The sequence below is a fragment of the Atheta coriaria genome, unplaced genomic scaffold (assembly GCF_025399875.1).
Source record: "Atheta coriaria isolate IRGN ID8LTWV9N9 unplaced genomic scaffold, Caltech_Dcor_3.1 hic_scaffold_7_pilon, whole genome shotgun sequence".
In the NCBI taxonomy this organism is placed as follows: Eukaryota; Metazoa; Arthropoda; class Insecta; order Coleoptera; family Staphylinidae; genus Dalotia; species Dalotia coriaria.
The window spans coordinates 5,308,258-5,325,547 of record NW_027045449.1 but is presented as its reverse complement, the minus strand read 5'-3'; the positions used below and the strand labels follow the sequence as shown (position 1 = coordinate 5,325,547).

General features: G+C 32.3%; 8 protein-coding genes across 8 annotated transcripts; 3 read left to right on the top strand and 5 right to left on the bottom strand.

Moving 5' to 3' along the window:
• Positions 1-44: 44 nt before the first annotated feature.
• On the bottom strand, positions 45-1,968 carry LOC135795431 (CLIP domain-containing serine protease B4-like). Its single transcript, XM_065307116.1, has 6 exons — positions 1,826-1,968; positions 1,593-1,769; positions 1,451-1,542; positions 1,256-1,368; positions 766-1,198; positions 45-707 (listed from the first exon to the last, which is right to left on the bottom strand). The coding sequence occupies exons 1-6, from the start codon at positions 1,917-1,919 to the stop codon at positions 264-266; spliced, it is 1,353 nt and encodes a 450-aa protein (XP_065163188.1). The 5' UTR covers positions 1,920-1,968; the 3' UTR covers positions 45-263.
• Positions 1,969-2,734: 766 nt separating this feature from the next.
• Positions 2,735-3,145, top strand: LOC135795466 (E3 ubiquitin-protein ligase Siah2-like). Its single transcript, XM_065307150.1, has one exon. It carries the CDS (start codon positions 2,735-2,737, stop codon positions 3,143-3,145), a length of 411 nt encoding a protein of 136 aa, XP_065163222.1.
• A 50-nt stretch (positions 3,146-3,195) lies between these two features.
• On the bottom strand, positions 3,196-3,875 carry LOC135795436 (histidine-rich glycoprotein-like). Its single transcript, XM_065307121.1, has 2 exons — positions 3,838-3,875; positions 3,196-3,778 (listed from the first exon to the last, which is right to left on the bottom strand). The coding sequence occupies exons 1-2, from the start codon at positions 3,847-3,849 to the stop codon at positions 3,305-3,307; spliced, it is 486 nt and encodes a 161-aa protein (XP_065163193.1). The 5' UTR covers positions 3,850-3,875; the 3' UTR covers positions 3,196-3,304.
• A 609-nt stretch (positions 3,876-4,484) lies between these two features.
• On the top strand, positions 4,485-5,122 carry LOC135795465 (histidine-rich glycoprotein-like). The gene is made up of 2 exons (XM_065307149.1): positions 4,485-4,545; positions 4,604-5,122. The coding sequence occupies exons 1-2, from the start codon at positions 4,534-4,536 to the stop codon at positions 5,120-5,122; spliced, it is 531 nt and encodes a 176-aa protein (XP_065163221.1). The 5' UTR covers positions 4,485-4,533.
• An 82-nt stretch (positions 5,123-5,204) lies between these two features.
• Positions 5,205-6,309, bottom strand: LOC135795433 (larval cuticle protein LCP-30-like). The gene is made up of 2 exons (XM_065307119.1): positions 6,265-6,309; positions 5,205-6,210 (listed from the first exon to the last, which is right to left on the bottom strand). The coding sequence occupies exons 1-2, from the start codon at positions 6,268-6,270 to the stop codon at positions 5,278-5,280; spliced, it is 939 nt and encodes a 312-aa protein (XP_065163191.1). The 5' UTR covers positions 6,271-6,309; the 3' UTR covers positions 5,205-5,277.
• A 3,382-nt stretch (positions 6,310-9,691) lies between these two features.
• On the top strand, positions 9,692-10,715 carry LOC135795437 (endocuticle structural glycoprotein SgAbd-8-like). Its single transcript, XM_065307122.1, has 3 exons — positions 9,692-9,781; positions 9,871-10,061; positions 10,343-10,715. Exons 1-3 carry the CDS (start codon positions 9,770-9,772, stop codon positions 10,611-10,613), a joined length of 474 nt encoding a protein of 157 aa, XP_065163194.1. The 5' UTR covers positions 9,692-9,769; the 3' UTR covers positions 10,614-10,715.
• Positions 10,716-12,116: 1,401 nt separating this feature from the next.
• On the bottom strand, positions 12,117-12,598 carry LOC135795439 (endocuticle structural glycoprotein SgAbd-8-like). Its single transcript, XM_065307125.1, has 2 exons — positions 12,555-12,598; positions 12,117-12,497 (listed from the first exon to the last, which is right to left on the bottom strand). Exons 1-2 carry the CDS (start codon positions 12,564-12,566, stop codon positions 12,138-12,140), a joined length of 372 nt encoding a protein of 123 aa, XP_065163197.1. The 5' UTR covers positions 12,567-12,598; the 3' UTR covers positions 12,117-12,137.
• A 1,288-nt stretch (positions 12,599-13,886) lies between these two features.
• LOC135795430 (endocuticle structural glycoprotein SgAbd-8-like) lies at positions 13,887-15,422 on the bottom strand. Its single transcript, XM_065307115.1, has 3 exons — positions 15,310-15,422; positions 14,570-14,685; positions 13,887-14,510 (listed from the first exon to the last, which is right to left on the bottom strand). The coding sequence occupies exons 1-3, from the start codon at positions 15,319-15,321 to the stop codon at positions 14,240-14,242; spliced, it is 399 nt and encodes a 132-aa protein (XP_065163187.1). The 5' UTR covers positions 15,322-15,422; the 3' UTR covers positions 13,887-14,239.
• Between the last annotated feature and the right edge of the window lie 1,868 nt (positions 15,423-17,290).

Genomic DNA, 17,290 nt, shown 5'->3' with positions numbered 1-17,290 from the left:
TACCACCTAAAATTTAATTTGGTGTCCAGTAATAATTGAAAGTGTTAAAATCTATAAGGACGCCGACAAGTTTATTGTTACAAAATTCTTCATAGTTACAGTCAATAATTATGAAATATTAAACACTAAAAATGCTTAAATTAAACTGCAAACATGGCAAAAATGTAATTCAAGGTTACAAGTTATGCTCTATTTATTATGCCGTGTACGTATATCGAAACATGCAGAAATTCATAACAAATTGATTCATTCAATTGTTTCTTTTACTTTTTATCAGAAAAATAATGAACATCAATTAAATTGATAGGTTTTCTGGTTGAATTCGTATGGATGCTCACGGTTACCGCAACAGAAGACTCCGGAGTTGTCGAATTTAATTTGATCACAACATGATGATTAGTTCTATCTGGTACCGCTTTATCATCATTGGAATTTAATTCTGTTGGTTTAGTAGTGCTGGAAGTAGAGCCATCTTGTTGTTGAATTTGTGGAACAACTTGTAAAGATTCTTGCATAGCTGCGACTTCATCTGGCCACACCACAGACTCAATCCAAGGAATGTATTTTTCTACTCTTGTATAGACTCCAGGTGCTTTGGTATATCCACACAGTTTACCAAATGATGTAACTCCAGATACAATATAACCCTTATAACGATTATACCTAATATCATCGTTGGTTCTTGATAAAGGTCCACCAGAATCGCCCTGAAACAATAAATCAATATAACAATTATTAAAAACTTTTTTTTTGTGTTTTTATTACTTGGCAAGTATCTTTCTTTTCCGTATATTTTGCTCCTGCACACATCTGAGAATCTACTAATCCCATAGCTAATTTTCTTCGATTCATAGGATATGCTTTACTGCATCTGTCAAAATCATACTGAACAAGTCCTACTTCCTGCATATGACTTGCTCTGTTTCCTTCAGTGTCAATAAATCCCCAGCCTGTAGCATAAAACTTTGTTAGATTTACTTCGGAAGATAACTGTCCATAATCCAAACAAGCAGGTTGAACGTATGGGGTGAAGTTGGCTGGTCGGAAAAGATGCAAGATGGCGATATCATGGTAAGTACTTGAAGTTTTATACTGCGGGTGTACTGTTACATTCTGGATATAATGGTACTGTGGTTCGGCTATATCTGTAGTACTGTTGATATCAAGATCGCCGAGGAGTACATATCGAACTGGACCACTAGAATATATTTATATGAAAAATGTAGTTGATGTATATTATAATATAATTTATTACTCTTGGAGTGAATATAGGCAATGAGCGGCTGTCAAAACATGTCTGTCACTTATAAGTGATCCACCACATTGGAATTTTATATCGCTTACATTTGCTCCGTACCCTAAAGCAGCCTAAAATACATTATATTGATTTGGTTTTTATTGAATTAACCTATCTCATATTAAAAATAAGTGAATATTACGAATAACTAACCATAAATGTGAATTCTTTGTCTCGTGCATTTGTACCTCCAAGAACATATCCATGTAATTTCCAATCAATATTATTCATATACGTATTACATGCTACAAAAAAGTTGTTAACTTGATATAATTTTTAATTGACTTTAATTCACCTTGTTTAGCTACTCTTCCATAACTAATCTCTTTAAAATCCTGTGAGGTAGATTCACAACAATAACCCGGAGATTCCTGAGTACCACATAATGGATCATCACCTTGTTCTCGCAATTCTGGACAAAACTCAAATCCGACGCAACGACCTTCGACGCCACTCTTCAATTTACACGTCTCTAATAATACGTGGAATATTATAACACAGATTAAATATAAATAGTAGTAAACTCACTTGCATTTCTCCATTTATTAGGATCGAAATTCGAAGAACATATAATCCCATTGTACAAACATGAAACCACACAAAACAGGAGCAGGTAATACATGATTTAAACCGTGAGACAAATAATAAGCTACTGACTACTCGTATAATCCAGACGAAACATTTGTGTAGTGCTAAACGCTGGGAGGAGAAGATACTTGTTGATGCAAATTAAATTTTAGTTGGTTAAAAATTATAATTACTGTAATAAACAAAGTTAATCTGGCATATCTCACTATAAATCTCAGTCATTAATTTAATTAATAACAGGTTCGAAAACATCGTACAGCCAATTTTAAGTCAGTATTAAATTAGTAGGTTTTTGGTATGTGAAATACCATGTGTGATACTATGTGAAATATGTGATTTTATTTGGCGTTGAAAACCAGAATAAGGCAAACACTTTACCAGTAAGCAAATGCGTCATTCGTGTTATTGAGTGTTTAATATTTCCGTTTTATTCATAAGAAAACAAATTCTACTATTGTTGTGTTTATTTGAATTACTTATATTAAATATTCTGAGAATAAAGATTAACATTGAATAGACAAAAATATTACTTTCATTACAAAACAAAAATAAACATTAAGCCTTAATTCGCGTTAAGATTCTCACACAAAGTGTATCAATACATACCTAAATCTAATCGGATTAAGGGAGTGCCCGTACCGGCACACCTTAATTACCTTTATTACCTGCACCGGTTTGTCTCTAATCTAATATTACACAGGTTTAAAGTCACTACCCCCACTCCTTTTACCCCCACATAAAACCTCCGCACCACCCACATAAATTACGCAATCTTATCTCGAAATTCATCATATCTGTTCAAACCAGATAAAGCATCAAACGTCATCTACACCTTGCCATAAATCAACAATGGAAGCTTTGAAAGACTTGAACGACAAAATCCTTGCTGACTTCGAGTGTGTTGTATGCACAGAATACATGCACCCACCAATCATTCAATGCATCGAAGGACACAGTGTGTGCAACGAGTGCTACAAGAAATTGGGAAGCTGTCCAACTTGCCGCCAAAAGTTCAACACCGAATGCAGACCGCTGGTCCTGGAACGACTTCACAACAAGATCAAATTTCCATGCAAATACCGTGAGAGCGGATGCCAAGAAGAACAATATGGGTTTGATATACAGAAACATCAAATCGACTGTGAATTTGCGCCACCGAAGAGCGAGACACCTCCACCATCGGCGAACAGAAATTACGAACATCAAGTATACACCTACCTATCAATGTTGGAAGAGTTAGCTGACTTATATATTGACTAGAAATGTATTTGAAATTAGTTTAATGTACGGTAATTGTAAGGAAAACAAAATTAATATGGCTTATTGTATATATTTCAAAATAGTGAATTTTGCATTTAATAAATAAATATTCTTCAAAAGATCAAATGAGGCCTAATTTTTTACATTCATATTTCAGTTCTAGTAGTATTTGTGGTAAGTAGGGTGTTCCGCATGTCCCAAATATTGCACGTCTGCGTTGAAACCATTGTGTTTATCAGCGGTGTAGTGAACAACGCGGATACGACCATCGGGTTGAACCAACTTGTAATGACCTTTGACTACATCACCATCACGATGTTCCTCCTGAGATTTAATGTCATGAGTGTGGTAGTCTTCAACGCCATACTTGAATGCATATTGTGGATGATGATAGTATTCATGGTGGTCATCATGATGATCATAGTGTTCATCGTGGTTGTTGTAACTTGAATATACTGGTGCATAAAGAGGGTAGTGATCTACTTCATGGATGTCATCATGATGCTCGTCGTAATCGTGATGGTCATAGTGATGATCAACATGGTGATCATCATGGTATTGAGTCATGGATGCATAAGAAGTTGCATATGGTTTGGCTAAAACACCGGCGACGATTGCGCTGAGGAGAAGAATCTGAAAATTAAATAATTTTGTTAAAAGTTTTAAAGTTTTTTTTTTTCGATTTAATTTACTTGTTTGAACATTTTGCTTGTTGATTGTTGTTCTTCAATGTACTGAATTGAACTGTGCCTTTACTATCAACAAACTTGATATTTATACCAAAGTAAACATAAACAAATTGCACTGAATTGTATTACAATTGCTAATTAAATGTTGTTAAAGACATTAAATGGTATCATATCCGTTATTTCAACAGTGTATCAATACTCAAAAAGTACAATTTTACCATTTCTTAAACGACTGTTACAATATTTTTTAATAAATGTTTAAAATCGCAAAATATGAACATTAACACATTTATGCAACACAACAATAAATTAGTAATTCAGTTTAAAAATTCCTGTGCCAATTTCTTAAGGCTTACGTCTATCCACGTAAACAATAGCAGAAATATTACAACAATAAAATATTACTTACAAATTTACTCTTAATTAAAAATATAATATTAAGAATTAATAAAAATAATTGTAAAACTTGTAAAATATATTTATTAAATCAAGGCTACGTTGAGAATACGATTACTCCATAGATTCACAACATTCAAAAATTATTTGGCAATTAACACCAAATATTTTATTTAATTTTAGTTTCAAGTTACATTTCTAGTGCATTTTTCCAAGTATAAAAGACAATCGACTTTGTTTCCAAGCACAGTCGAACTATCTACTTCATAGTAACAACAACTAAAATACAAAAACAATAATAAAATGATTTCTAAAGTAAGTTAAATGCAATACAATAACTGTATTTAAATTAATTATTATCTTCAATTTTCAGATCTTGGTTGTAGCAGCCGTTATTGGTTGTTCTGTGGCTTTACCTTATGCAACTTCATATGCATCCGTAAGCCAACATCACGACGACCATCATGGCGGCCATTACAATCATCACAACGACTACGATTTACATGATTATCATCACCAAAATAACGGCTATAAGAATCATGTAGAGCATGTATATCATAAACATGACAACCATTATGATCATCACGACTACCACCATGATAATCACTATGATCATCACGACTACAATGCTCATGATGACCATCATGAGAAGTACCATCATCCCAAATACGCTTTCAAATATGGCGTTGAAGATGCTCATACCCACGACATGAAATCTCAGGAAGAGCATCGTGATGGAGATGTTGTCAAGGGCCATTACAAGGTTGTGCAACCCGATGGACGTACTCGCATTGTTCACTACACAGCTGATGAACACAATGGTTTCAATGCTGAAGTGACTTATTCCGGACATGCTGATCATGATCATCATCACTACAACAAATACTACTAACTTTAGAAGAAGAAAAAAACAACCAGTTGAAATGTACAGATTGTATATATTTATTTATATTTAAAATAAACTATTCTTGGCATTATATCTAGTAGTATCTTTATTAATTATAGTCACAAGTAGTCACAAATATGCTTTACAATTTTAGTTTCAGTTTACAATGTTCCAGCAGCTCTTTGATATTCCAACGCTCTCAAGATGGCGGCTGGGATTGGTGGTGGTGTTGGGATATGTGCACCTTCCGGTACAAAACCATTTTCATCAGCAGTGTACCTCACAGTATAAACAACATTATCTGGGCCAGTGTAAGTGTAGAATCCGTGGGCGCGCATACCTTCATCATCTGTACCAACATTAGCGAGTTTGCCTTGCTCTTCAGCTTCAATACCATTTTCAGTTTCATACAAGTAGTGGTATCCATCTTGCTCGACTTTTTCAACCTTTTTCAAGATTCTATATTGGTTATTTTCGTATTTGTCACCAAAACCATTCCCAGAAGCAAATTGATTACCATTGTTAGAAAAGTGTCCAGACTGTCCAGGTACTTTTCCAGGGATGTTTGGTTTGCCCGGTAACTTTCCTGGTTTGTTAGGATGTGGCTGCTTGCCTGGGTTTTGCGGCTTACCATAAACATCACCAGCACTCAAAATAGTAGAACCTCCGTTTGCTCCCGAACCGGCATTGACATTGGAACCAGTACCAAAACCAGTACCAGAACCGCCATTGTACTGTCCGCCATTACCGCCATTTCCAAATCCGCCATTTCCGCCATTGTTATTACCACCATTTCCAAATTTATCAGCTTGATGTTTGTACTTATCGTCTTGGTGTTTGTACTTGTCGTCATTGTGTACGTAGGCACCAGCATTATCGGGATGGTACTTACCGTCATTGTTATTGTAAGCACCGGAATTATCAGGAGTATATCTACCGTCATTAGCTCCACGGTATGCACCGGAGTTGTCAGGCTTGTAGACAAAAACGGCTTTGTGTGGAGGTTGAAAACCTCCAAAACTACCACCCGGGCGAAGAGCCCCGAGGAATTGACTGCAAGTCAAGCCCAAAATGGCCGCGAGCACAATCAAACACTAAAAATCACAGTTAAAATAATCTCCAAAAACATTATTTTATACCAAACCTACCTTCATACTTATCACAACCTGCGTTGACTTGTAGAATGAAGAAATCAAATCACAATGAAACGATGAGCCAAACTTCCTTTATATATGAATCCCGAAAATGGCCATTATTACTTTTATTCAATTCTCATTGGTCTTCCTTTTAGTGGTCGTTATACCAAAGCACCTCAGTTGACAAATTTTAATTGATTTACAATACACATTCTGAATAATGCCAACTTTAAACTTGATATCTACTCAAAAAGGAATCCGGCTTTTATGTTAAACAGATGGACACTCTGTAGTTCTCAAACATTTTTTTCGCTAAACCCTCAAGCAATTATAATCGTATGTATTATAGATTTATGTAAATATGTTGGGCATCACTGAATATTAAATTTTGTATTAAGCATAAGTTGGTAAGGTTCATCTAGATGAGTCGAGGATGCTCAGCTGGAACCGCCTCCTACTAAGTTAAACATATCCTGGCGTGACGGGTCATTAAAATGGCCAAAATCAAAAAACATTTTTAGGGAAAATTTTGAATAATAAATTGATAAATATCGCGATTTACATATTTTTCTATGGGATGAACTTTAAAATCTAATAATACTATAACAATAAACTAAAGCACGTGTATTGTTTAATTTGGATTCTAGGATAACATCTCAATGTTAACAAATATATTAAAATTAATTAGTCAATGAAATAAAAGATTAAAAATTTTTTTTTATGAAAACGTAATTTAATACAAAGTATCAAATTTTATTTATTAAAGTAGCTTTATTTTTGACATTTGACAGCTTCTTACATAAAAGTGAACGTAGTTTGATGCACTTTATTGACATTACTAAACAATCGATTGTGGAAGAGTTTCAATAAGAATTGCATTTAGGTTTACATCTACTCAACAAGAATGTCAAGAAAATCAATAGATGCTGTGATTAAAACTAGTAGAATGTGAAGATGATATGAGCGGTTCAACAACCTCGATTATAAAAAAATGTTAATACTAGTTGGTGTATGTGCCGATGATTAATGATTGCTTAGTATGCAGATTGTAATGGTGAAGCTTGTTTGATGAGAATACCTAACATTTTCGTTGATAGTCATTCGATAATAAAATGTAGAGAATTCAGTGTTTAGCACAAAATCACAAAATTTTAAAAATTTCAAATGTTTCTAGAAGTTTAGGAAACAACGTATTATGTCAATCAACACATTTAATTAACATTTTTACCAATAGATTCTATCAATACGCAATGGATGGAAAGATAAAAATCTGACATTGATATTGAAAATTGAAGTCTTTAAATATCACGCATCATTAATTATCTGAATAATGACGATGCGATGTTAATTGAGCATATCTGGTAGCTTGTTCTTCTTGAAGCTATGTTGAGCAATGCAAAAGCAATTACTAAATAAGTGCTTCTTAGTGCTTGTAGGCTTTCTGTCAAGGTTCTTCAGTGTATATAGTTTAAAAATGTGTAAAATCATTTATAACCAGTGGCGTAGCTACATATATTGGACTTTCTATCGCTTTGGATAACTTTTATAATATGTATTATAGTTTACAGTGGCAAAAATGACATTAAAAGTTTCAGTTGTAAATTTGAACATTACTGAACATAGTCGTATGTGCCCATAACTGAAAGACTCGTCAGCAATTTGCCACAATTTTTTCTTGTAGTTAAATGTGTAAAAAACAAAAAAAAATCCGCTGAAGTTTGCATTTTTTGCAATATTTAATTCAGTTCACATATCTAAAACATAGAAGCAAATGCCATACATACGTTTACTTAATTACAACATTTTCACCGTTAGAGGGCACTCACGGCACCCAAAGCGTTCTTGATATATTCTAGCTACGCCACTGTGAATAACAATAATGCCTGAAGCAAAATAAATCTATAAATGGTCTAGCTTCTTCTTGGACTTATTTATTAATGTATTTATTGGTGCATTACCAAACAAGGTTCATATTCAAACGATCTGTATGCATAAATATTTCATAATCTATAATCAGTTAATTAAACATTTCAAAAACATATAATTTAAATGCCATCTTCTTTTTGTGGCGCATTCTTCAACATCACTTCCGTATTTTTTATCTTCGTTTATCTTTTCAATTTATTAAATTACTCTTAAGATATTTATTTAGTTTTGTAAGTGTATTTTGAAATCAATTTCTTTTGTTCAAGGATAAAATTTTTATTCTTTTCGTAATTCAATATCATAAATATTTAATTAAAAGAATTGTGTCATTCGATACCGAAGACGCACATTAATCAAATGACCAAACTCGGGTCAGACTCGATTTTTGTTTTACGTTTTGAATACCACACACATAATTTTTATTCTGAGTGAAAATAAAAGTGTAAAATTTATCAAAACAATATTAAACACATTAATACTTTATTTTTTGATAAACTAAAGTAAAATTTCAAAACTCAAAATTTATTTTACAACATAAGTAATATTCTTAAATTACATTGTTGTAGTTTATGTCACAGTTGTCAACAGAAAAATCCTAATAATATGAATAAATTGACATTCACTCAATGCCCAATCATTAAGCAATGCCTTCGCAGATCTTCAAAGGAAACCTGACGAGATTTTGTAATATAAAGTAATGAATTGCACAAAAAGTTAGGATTGTAAAGAACTTTAACAACATAACAACGTTGTCAGTTTCTATGCAAACAGTACAAACTCATACTTGTTTCCAACTGACGAACATCAAACATAGCTCTGAAGATCATCAGTGTTTAGTGGTTGATCTTTACCAAATGTCGTCAACAATTCACAAATATAATAATCACCCATCAAACATAATGAAGCTAGTAATTAAAAATAAACCAAAATTATAACTTACAAAGAAAAAATATCAACAATTTATGTACGTGTATTGTACTAAAATGTTTAATTATCAATTAGTATGTGCATAAATTAATTAAAGGATGAAACCTTTTTGTTTCATCTTAAAAATCATGTTGTTTGCTAAAATTTATTATTTTGATATTAATAGTACATAAAAATCGTCCTTGTGACTTCCTTAGCGTGACAAATCATCAAACTTTACATTCGTTTCTATACAAAATTATGACATGATTTAATTTCGTTTTCAATTTGGTCATCTTCGGTTCATCTAAATAAATTAGAATTTTTTAAGGTGCCTGTTGGTCAATTCTAATGTCTTGTTATAAATTCAATGTCGAGAGTGTTGCGCTACATAATGTGATCACAGGTGATCAAAGGTGATAAAATTATGCAAAGAAAACCAGAGTCTATCGAGAGTGAAAGAGCAAAGAAGCGTAGAACAACTGCGACGGCGTGCTAGAAATCAATTAATTTTATTTATTGGAACCTGCTGTATGTTTCTGTGGTGTATTCCTTCTGGTGGGGTATAAATATTAGAAGATGCGTCGGGACAAACACAACAGATCACAAGTTCATCTTGATATCAGAACTAATCTCAGATTTTTAAGAGATTTTAATCCGTGTGATTTAATTTACAAACGATAAAATGTTTAAATTGGTAAGCAATAAAAATATAATTATTATATTTAATTATTAATGTTTTTATGTGATATTTAACCTAATTTAATTTTTTAAATAAATTTTTAGGTTATTTCTCTGGCTATTGTTGGGATGGTTGCCGCTGATGTGTCACATCTTTTCCCACGTCCTGGTAATACCCTTGTGGGTCCATCAGCTCCATCAGCATCTTACGGATCAAGAAGTTCTGGTGCTGAAGCAAATGCTCAAATTCTTCGCGCCGAATCTGATATTCAACCTGATGGCAGTTATTCCTGGTCGTACGTATAATTTTTTTTATTATTTTTCTTATTATTTAGTTAGTTTATTATTAATAAGAGTCCAGCAGCGCACACAGCGTACGCAATGCGTTAAGCGTTGACATTTCGCGACTTTCACACATTTGTTTAACAAGAAATATTGTTGCAACATAATAATCTATTCAACATTCTAAAACTTTGCAAATTAATAAAATTATTGATTTTTTTAAACGTAAATGTTAGTTAATTTAAGCATTTTGATAAATGGTATTTAATTATAATTATTATGTGGTGGTTTGCAGTTACGAAACAGATAATGGTATTCAAGCACAAGAGCAAGCTCAGGTACAGCAGTTAGGACCGGAGCAAGTTGCAAAAACCGCACAGGGATCATTCGCGTGGACTTCTCCGGAAGGACAACCCATCCAGATCTCGTACATTGCTGATGAGAATGGATATCAACCACAAGGTGATTTGCCTACTCCACCACCAATTCCGGCAGCTATTCAAAGAGCGTTGGACTGGATCGCATCTCATCCACCTCAGGAACAGCAGGCTAACCGACGATTCTAAATGATTACTTTTTAAATTAAGCCAAACAAATGATACAACAAAGTTGATAATAGAATGTAATAAAGTACCTACTTACTAATAAATATGTAAAAAATTGAAAAATTATTTCATCTCTTTATTATTATTATTATTTAATTTTCTTTGTAATTTATACAGTTTAAACGTAATTAAAAATAATTCTGCAATGGATATCGTTCAGTATTATTCAATACTTATAGCTCGTTAAACAATATACTGTAACACTACGGAAAATCAATAAAAATGCTCGGTAAACCTGATGTTGAATAAAACCAAACATTTGTTTTGATTTGCAATAGTTTTATTTTTTTGAGACTTACTTAAATCTTGCTATATCGCGTAAAACTATTGTTGTTTCAAAATTTGTAAGTTGGTACGATTTGTAGAATAATCAACCTTATTGCAATATAGATTTAGGTATACCTATAAAATTTTAGCGCACGCATTGGTTGCGATCACGCGACGCAAATCTCACCACTCAAGTCAATGCACAATACTCACAAAAAACCAGCCTTAGTCACCCAAACAATACGAATTTATCGTATAAAAGTGCACTGGAGTGCCATCTTTGAATTATATTTGTATTTATGTATATATTGAATTGAATTTGTATATCCAAGCACTATCTTCTCTCTTCTATCTAACAAAACTTGTTTTTATCGAACGCGTGACTTGCTTGCTTGTGTAGTGCGCCTAGCGTGGAATTCTGCTAAATGGCGTAATCTGTGTCCATGATGAATTAAATTATCTTATTTCAGTCGTCATTAAAAATGTAATAATTTTACACCTACTATTTATTCTGTATGCATGATTTATGTGTAATTAGAGACAAAAATATAGGCATATCTGCTACCTAACTTTCTCGGCAACACCAGAATTAATTGCAAACGTTTGTTTCTTTGTTCTTTTTTTGCCAAATTATATTTTTGGTGACAATATCTTTATATTCTTTATCTTTGGCTCATTTTTAACTCAAATCCCTGATCAGAAGCCAGTGTTTTATGTTTGCATACCCAACTTCCTCCAGTCTCTGCTTAATATACTCACATTCACACTAAAAAGCTTTTAAAGTTGCCTACAACGCTTAGCAACAGCTATTTATATCTTATAACTGGTACCTATATTTTGTGTAAGTGTCTTTCTATTTTCCCAAAATTGAAAATAAAATAAATTAATCCTACGCTAATTTAAAATTCTGCCAAAATATCACTGGGTCATCGATAGGCACGAGCTCACGCATCGTAAATATTGTAACATTGTAATCGATGTCATAAATTAATATTTGTAATCAACGCCGATCACTATCCAATTTGCATTTTTATAAACTCGACCATTATAAACAAATTTATACTTAAAAAAAAACATTTTATTTATTAAATAAATAATTAACATTTTGATGTAATTATTGATTTATTTAAATTAGACTAGACAAAACAAAAGGACAAACAATTATTATTATTATTTGGAAGTTAAAAATCTGGTGCTATTGCTTTACTTTCATTGCATTTATTTATTGTTCTCACGACTGGGGTTTGCAGCGATATAATCCAAAGCCCTTTGAATAGCAGCAGGAATAGGTGGTGGAGTCGGCAAATGCTCTCCTTGTGGATGGAAGCCAGTCTCGTCAGCGATGTACACCACTCGAATTGTCTCACCTTCCGGACTTTGGTATTGATATTGTCCTTGCATCACTTGCGCTTCTTGCTCCGGCTGTCCTGCATTCTTCAAGAAACCTTGTTCTTCAGCAGAGATACCATTTCCGGTTTCATAAGCGTAGTTGTATGACCCATCAGGATTTACTTCACTTACTTGCCGAAGAATAGGAATATCATCAGCAACAACCAAATACACACATAACGCAAACACCTAGAATTAAAATATTAATTATAATATGAAATAAAAATTTATTTAATTTTTACTTACGAAAAGTTTCATTTTAGTAGAAATTTCTTTGAGTTTATAATTGAACGAATGTAAAGTCAATGATATCGATAGGCTTGTCGGGTCAGTTTATATGACTTGTTGGATGACTCTCCCTCTCTTTGAAGACGCCACAAAATTTTCGATAGTTCCAACTTGTTTAACACCATCTAATCGTGTGTTTAAATTGTTTAAGATGTGCGAGAAGACATCCAACTGTGATGAATAACCGATTATTTAATTTATCGGTGTGTAATATTTAATTTTTACACATTCAAATTAAAATAGATGCATAAAAAGTGGGCGAGTTATATTATATTCAAAAAAAAAACAATAGACTTAAACTGCCTGAAGCTACAATAAATTATACTGAATGTTACAACAAAATTATTAAATTATAATTTTTTATATTACTTGGATGAAATTATAAGAAACATTTAGTATTTATCAGAAAAAGATATAAATCAAATAATTATGTAACAAATCTCGATGCGGTCAGTTAAAACATTTACATTTAAATATTGTCGCATCATCATATCATTAGTTGTCTAATTAACCTTTTTGTTTCGGCATTTCTACGCTCCGGTGCAAGTTTTCTCTCCGACGTTCTTTTACTTTTTGCCAGATTGCGTCTGGTGTAATAGCCGCAATAAACTTGTATTTATAATGGAATATATGAATTGAAAAAGATTTTATTTGTTTGTTATAAATGAATAGAAGACGCGATTTGGCAATCAATTAAACAACTACTTATGTCAACGTGTTATGTCAACGAGAATGAGAACAAGAACACCGTGAAATTATGGACCATTCCATTCATTATATTCGGGAATCGTCAAATAGTTTTGTATTTTGTAAGAATTTTAAAGATCATCAGTTGTGTAAATTCTGATGATACACTATTTATGAAATTTAGATGATTTCGACATTTTTATTGCGTTGATTCAATGTCATAAAATGTATTCATAAATTATTTTATTAAATTTTCACTGAAAATTGTGAATTCTGTTAATTTCTTCTGGCTTAAGGTATAGGACAAAGGTAATTTTGCATATGCATTTCAACATTTAAAATAATTGCATAATTGCATAATTTATGCCCACAAATTTCATCTAACACGTTGATTTATTATCCCGTCACATATTTTAACGTAAACCTACTTTAATAGTCCTGATATTTAATTTTACATCAAATCAGCAAACAATAAAAAATTAAATCCTGTAAGTTGTGAGCATTGAAAAAAATGTCAAATATTGTTGAGTAGTTTTATTAACATAAAATTAAAATAATAAGTTTTTACATTTGGATACTGGTAGATATTATAAGTACAGATAATTTATCAAAAAATATTTTTAATTTATTGAATCATAAAGCGTTTATTCAAACGAAAACATAAAAAATTATTTGAATAAACGTTCTTAGGATACAATGACGGTAACACGAGAATTTACAACTAGATTCAATTACATACAGATAGTTACAAAAATATACGATACTATACATGATCAAAGTTGCTTGGAGACAAATTTAAATTTAAGTTTAATTTATTTATAGTATAATGCGTGTGCGATGTATTTTTTGGCATGATTATAAACAGGTTGTGATGATCGACTGGATTTCATTGAAAACGTGTGATAAAAGTGTGACATCAACAAATGTTGTGTTATGTGTCAATTTGGTTGCCTAAATTATCGTCGTTGTGGCGACTCGGTAGATGGCAGTGAAGCCAAGTAGTCAAGAGCTTTTTGAATGGCGGCTGGAATTGGAGGCGGTGTTGGTAAATGTGCACCAACAGGCTGGAAGCCATTTTCATCAGCAATGTAAGACAACTCGATGACTTGACCTTCAGGTGAGGTATACTTGTATTGACCTTGTGCTACTTGAGCTTCCTGCTCGGGCTGACCAGCATTTTTCAGGAAACCTTGTTCTTCAGCTGTGATACTGTTTCCTGTTTCATAACTACAACAAAGATAAGCTTTAATTATCCAAGAATACAAGTATTAAACATCTAAACTTACTTCCACTTATAGGAACCATCAAAATTAACTTCCTGTTCTTGACGAAGAATTGGGACCGGTTCGGTTGTTGGTCCTTGAGGGGCGGCAATGGTAACGCCGATTAAAGCTACAAAAACCTAAAAACACATCATTATTACTATGAGATTTTTTAAAAGCCTATTAAGCAATTTGGTTTACACATTACTTAAAAAATTACTTCACACGATTCTTTTATTGTTTCTCAAAATCTTGAAAATGTAATTTATGCGTCAATTTGCATAGGCTGACATTAACTTCACTTGCTTTGTAGTAGGCCGTCGCGCGCTACGAGATGTTGATTTATGAATTGGTAAATACTCGTAGTAAATTGAATGAAATTAAGCAAGACACTGCTGTATGATGAAGCTTAATTTTTACTCTCTCATAATGTAAACAGCAATGCAAATTAAAAAGAAGCAACGCCGTTAAAATTAAAAAAAAATATTAACACGTTAATTAGGCAACCAATAATACTCGCAATTAAATGTTCTAAAACTTATTCTGTACAAACTAATATATACTCAATTTTTCATGGAGACTAAAAAAATTAATTAAAAATTGTAATTATATTATTTTTCAGTTATTAGTAAGTAAGCCCTATTTGCAATTTAATTTTTTTAATCTGTTAATACAATTTCATAAAAATTTAAAAAATTTTAAAAAATAAATAAAAATTAAAAAAATATATATTTTTTCATTTATTATTAATAATAATTACTTACAATATATTTCATGATTGTTGATTACACTCCAATTAGCACTAAAAATTAATCCAAAATTGCGATTGTTATAGCGATGCAAACAAGATGACAAACGACTCTGAGAATCCACAGAGCCATCGACAGAATTTATACCCGTGAGCATCAGCTTCTTCGGGCGGCATTGCTTGTAAGTAATCCCACCACGTGCGATGAACGCCAGCGCCCCTTCAAAAATAAAAATTCCAACACACACACACACACACACACACACATAACTTTTGTGTTCCACTGTTCCACACATCATCCGAGTATTACCAGTACTGGTTTTGTTTATAATTTTATATTTTTAGACGCGAGCAATAAGGCAATAAGTGAAGTAATAATCATCGCACATCACGACTCAGAGGCGCTGAATAACAGAACAAAAGTGAATGAGTGAATACGAAATAATCAACTAAGATGGATTGTAGATGTAAAAAAATATAATAATTCGTGCGTATTGCGAGAGCATCTAAGTTTGGAAGTTTCGGGTGACGAGGCTTCCCTTGCCCAATGCTGACCCGACCTTCTTTCTTTTCTCTATCAAAATAAATATCGATGCGCTAATGTTGAGAATGTAAGAAAATTAAATTAATTTCAATGTGTGATATAATCAGTATATATCTTTAAAAATCACACAACAAAGAAACATGTAGGTATAAATTTATTTTCTATTGTATAGAAATAAAAATCTGAAACTTTTAAATGTTATAACAACACGATATATGTTTATATGTTTTGAGCGCTTTGATTTTTGACATTTGACTCTGGATAAAATATGAAAAAGGTAAGAATGAAAGCAGAGGCGTCGTTTGATGAATGAATCGCAACAAAATCGCTTGTAAGGCGTTACACATTCGCGTGTGTACTCGACAAAAAGGTGAAAAACTTTCGAATGTCTTTTTATTGTTATTAATATACGGGCGCAACCTTTACGGAAAAGGTTGCATCCGCAACACGCCGACACAAATCACAATACTCGTATCGTCTGCATGGAAACATGTAATATGCAATAAACATTATAAAAGAAAAATGGTACCAAAAATTTTATTTTATTTTTGCTTAAATTTTGCAATGAATAAAAAATGTTCAAAAACTAAAAATATATTTTTATGCTTTTAAATCTATTCAATTACAATGCATTCAGAGTTTTAGTCTTTTGTTGGCTTTGCATTGTTGATACATTCCGCTGTTGGCAGCTCGTAAACAAATTGTTTGCCCATCGCCCGGAATCGCAACAAAAGAATAAAGTGCGCAACGAGCGCGCTCAGCGCCGATTAGCAAAATTGCGTCTCGTTGTGTGCGCAAGTGTTATGTATTTCGTAAACATTTAATGCATTCTAATGGCTTTTCGCGTGTACAATTTAATCATCGACGTTTCTCATGAAAGAACTCTTCGCCAGTGAAGAATTTAAATACTTTAATACATATGCAAATAAATATGCTAAAAAAACGATAGATTTGTTTAATACGCTTCTGTTTTCTGACTTTAAATGGTTTACCAATGTGAAATTGGGTACAAAACGTTAGTAGAAATATTACTTAGATGTTAATTAAAAGTTCTTATTACTTTATGAAATTTAATCGTTGCGTTTTACAGGTTTAAGTTTAAAAGTGTTAATTAATTGTTTTATTGGTGCTTTTAAGACGGCTTTTATAGGTTAAATTCTTAAAATCTAAAAATAAATTCTTTAAAATGTTTAAATACGTAATATGTGCCCAAAATTGGCAAAAATGGCAATTTCTGGAGTGAAATTCAATTTTTTTCTCACACGTTCCTTGTTTCATGGCAAATTTATGCATCGACCACTGACAGTTATTGCCGATTGTTATTTATTTATTTATCAGAATTTGCTTCTTGTCTGGCGCAACATTGAGAAAAGATTATGTAAAAAGTCGCCCGCCCAGTACGAAAATACAAACTTCCTTAAACAAATATTCATATGTGAAGATATGACCATCT